This window comes from Castor canadensis, chromosome 10 (genome assembly GCF_047511655.1).
Source record: "Castor canadensis chromosome 10, mCasCan1.hap1v2, whole genome shotgun sequence".
Lineage (NCBI taxonomy): Eukaryota > Metazoa > Chordata > Mammalia > Rodentia > Castoridae > Castor > Castor canadensis.
Window position 1 is genome coordinate 146,223,854 of NC_133395.1, and position 4,239 is coordinate 146,228,092.

Here is a 4,239-nt window from a genome sequence, read left to right on the forward strand (position 1 = left end):
AACATGTTCTTTCTACAATTTACTCACTGTCCTAATCTATTTTGAGTTATCATGATACAAAAATCAAAATTACCACATGAAAGTAGGAATCATGATCTTATGAGATGATAGAATATAAGGTATTTGGTTTTGTGAAATTTTCCTGAATTGCTCCTTTGAAATAATGAATGCCATGTAACACTAGTATCTATGTAAAAACACACCACTGATATTGTTTTTATTTCTTTTACTGACTAAAAAAGAATAGTATGAATCCATACTGGGGTTGGAATGAAGCAATGAACACTTGGCTCTTTGGAGGATACTCCAAAGCCAATACAACAGTGAGCTAATCCAGGATTCCACTAGTGAGATCTACCTAACAAGTTTTCCTTGAGGATCCACTCTGAAATTTAAAATTACATTTCTGTTATACGACTGGTAAATGGTTTGATTACCATTATGCATTTGCCATCGATACGTAAGTAAATAAGCCTAATGGAAAAAGAATAACTCCATAGTGTAACTTAAACAAAAGGGTATGTTCTGAATTGCATGGTTAATTATTCTGCACCAGTGCATTGGTTCATTTTTATGTACCCACCCCTGAGTAATTAAGCATTTATTGTCCTCCCCCACATGAATTTCAAAAAGATAATGATGCATTTTTCAGTACTGATGAACACCAATGGACTGACTGCAGCATAGCTATCGTCAATAAAAATCTGAATATAATAAAGAATTGGGTCATTGTTCCACATAATTCTTGATGCAGAGATAACATAATCCATAATAGACATGACCATAAAGAAACCCAAGAGCAGCAGAATGGTCCGGGTGGCCCTTAGTTCTGGGGAGGCTTTTGCAGAGAGGCTGGTGCTGTGCAGATGGCGGGACCTTCTCCTATGCCTGCACAAGACAGTCACCATGTAGCCACTGGAGAGGGACATGAGCCCTATAAGGAAGACTTCCCAAAAGGTCAGCAGTGTGGCAAATAACTGCCTGAGAAGGTAACTAATGGGCCAAACAGAGCAGGATGTGGTGACATAGATAAGATTGTCTGAGGTCAAACTGGGGGTGACAACCACGGAGATGAAGATATGACTGCTAACAGACATATAGAAGATCCCCATGGCAAGAAGGCAACACAGGCTGTGATATGGAGACTTATGTTTGAACTTTGCCAAACGGGAACTTCTGGGGCTGAGGGTGATGGCCTGGAGGACACTCAGCCCACAGGTGGTACAAATGGACAGGCCCCTCATCAATCTATATAGGTAGACAAGTGATTTGCATGTAATATTGTCCTAAAAGTTGTGCCAAGACACAAAAATATCTGTAGCTAAGAATCCTGCGATCACCAGCATCATGAGATGGGTTAGGGCCAGGAGCCCAGTGGGCAGGTCAGTGGGATTGGGCCTGTGCTCAAGAAAGAACATGGAGACATGGAAGAGGAGGAGGATGGCGTTGGCTGAGATTCCAATGCCAATTTCAGAGAAAAAGGCATTTCTTAAGTTGGCAATACTGTACAGTTTGTTTTTATTCATCTTATGGAAGAAAGAAGCTTATAGTAAATGTCTGTGGAGAAAAGAAAGAATAATTCTTTATGACAAATCTCACCACCTTCATCAGTCTCAGCTAATACCATTGCCTTTATCAAAATATGGTGAGCGAGATAAGCCAACCACAGAAAGACAAGCATTGCAGGTTTTGGCTCATGGAATCTAGACATAATAATAATTAATAATAATAATAATAAGATGGATTGCAAAAGCAGGGCTGTTTGGGGGAATATGACTGAAACTCATTTTTATGTACAAAAATGGCAAAATGAAACACAAAAATTGGAGGCAGGAGGAAGAGGGAGAGAATTTGATCAAAGTACTTTGTATGCATGTATGGAAATGTCACAGTGACACCCTTTGAATAGGTAATTTACACGTGGTAGAGTGCCTGCCTAGGAAGCATGAGGCCCTGAGTTCAATCCCAAGTACCATAAAAAAATCAATCTCTCCACACCCTTTCCCACCTTTAATACTCAAGTTCACAGCACACCATCCAGATGCCGTCCTCAGTCACTCCCAATCAGCCGGCTCCCTCTGTACAGCAGAAGTTGGTGTAAATCACGGAAATTTTTCCTATTACCTCATTTGTCAGTTTTTCAGGGGGTAAGAACAATGTCTTTTTTGGTTTTGATATGCAGCATCAATTTTCTTGCAGTGCTGGGGAGGGAATACAGGCTCTCACACATGCCAGGCAAGCCACACCAATGAGCCACACCACAGCTCATACCCATCATCTATGTGCAGCCATTTAGTAAGCGTTCTACAGATTTGGGTGACGTTGCCTGAGAAGACTGCATACAAGTGAAATGAGAGTGTCTGCAGCAGAAACTCAACTGTTAGTGGGCACAGGGTTATGTTATTTCACTGCTACCTCCATCCTGGTGTATTTATTGTCAGACCAAATGTCTTTAATATATTAACAAAGCAAATGTTGCTATGAGTGAACTATAAGCAGAGAACAGTGGTCAGTTTGCCAGCCATCCCCAAACTCTGTTTTGTTTTTTTTCTCCCTCTTTAAAAAAAATTTGGGTGCTGGGGATTGATCCAAGGGCCTCAGTCATGCCACACATGTGCTCTACCATGGAGCTACATCCCCCAGACCTTGTGTCCAAATGTTAGCTAACACTGAAATGTTCACTATCACTGAAACATATACATAAAAATGTATGTCTTGCATTTATTTGAATATTATACAATATGGAAGTATTACAAAGAGATGTATACAGTAATTTCTAATCCATTATTTTTATGAGAAAGCATTTTGGTAACTGTCTCCTTCATAAAAACAATCTAGGAGAAACCGTCATAGGGCCAGGAATAGAGGCTCATGCCTGCAATCCCAACTTCTTGGGAAGTGGAGTGAGGAGGATTGTGGTTTGAGGCCAGCATGAGTGAAAAGTTAAAATATCCATAAAATAACTAAACCAAAAAGGTTGGGGGTGTGGCTCAAGTGGTAAAGCACTTGTTAAACAAGCATGTGAGGCCCTGAGTTCAAATCCTAGTACCACAAAAAAAGAAACCCTTTTGCATCACCTCCCCCAGCCACACCTCATCACACGCTTATTGGCCTAGTGCAGCACACTGTGCATCAGGAGACAGTTTGTCCAGTCAGGAGGGTCCAGGAGACCCTCCTCTAATGAGACAGCACTTGATAGCCAATTTCCCAGCACAGAAATTGCATTGCACACACCAGAGAAAACAAGCAACCCTCAAAAGGACTTGCCCTCGGTACATAAGGACAGACACCCCAGGGAAAAGAACACAGGATTCTGAGACAGGTCTCATTTGCAGAAGCCACACTGGGAAAGAGGTAGGAAAGGCTGAGTGGGTGGCTTAGAAAAATAAAGCATACACGGAGTAAGACGCATCAAAGAGAAACGTGAGCCCGATAGTGACGGCTGGGGCTCCACTTAGTACCTGGACCAAGGCATCAATCATTTCAGACATTTTATCCCCAAGTCCCGTGATACATGGGACCAATCACGCAGTCAAAGCTAGTGATGAATTCCCAGCCCAGGTGTTGGGAGAGAAGCAGAGCCTGGAATGGAACAAGGAAAGCTCTCGTCAGACCCAGTGCAATTTGGAAGCACTGGGGGCAGGGCAGATTGCAGAGTGAAGGAAGGGAGGGCACAATTTTCTCATGTGCAGCATGAGCACAGTCATGCTAACTCTTAGGTAGTAAGATAAATTTTACTGCCGTAACATGGTCTATGTGCAGCACCTGGAAACACTTGTCCATCCTTACACATGACAGGGCACAATGCTTTGTCATTGTCACATAGCTCATCTTCACCATTGGTATCACTATCACAGCTTCTACACACTGAGGCAAAATGGACCAACTGCGAGGTAAGACTGGTCCTGCTTCGTGCAGCTGGCTTGGGGTGAGGCTAAATTGAACAGCAAGCTCTACGGTGCACAGATCTAGCTGGAAAACTAGGAAGATCTCTAGGAAGAAACGGCTGCACCTCAGGGAAGGGAAAACCATTACCAAGCAATGCCAGTGCTGTGCAGAGAGTTGCATGAGATGATGAACAGAAACTGGAGGATATTTGGGCAAGTGAATGGCAGCTGTTTGTGAAAAATAGGACAAGGATTGCTATTGCTTTTGTAACTTGACAGAACTGTCAGGTACAGCTCAGGGTTCTCACAGCTAGAATATTTACACTAGAAATATTTTAAAACACATCTTCAG

General features: G+C 42.4%; 1 protein-coding gene across 1 annotated transcript; it reads right to left on the reverse strand.

The window, feature by feature from the left end:
* Window positions 1–593: 593 nt before the first annotated feature.
* On the reverse strand, window positions 594–1,636 carry LOC141411411 (vomeronasal type-1 receptor 94-like). Its single transcript, XM_074042898.1, is given in 1 exon segment — window positions 594–1,636. A coding segment is annotated over 1 exon segment (933 nt). The 5' UTR covers window positions 1,527–1,636.
* Window positions 1,637–4,239: the final 2,603 nt, after the last annotated feature.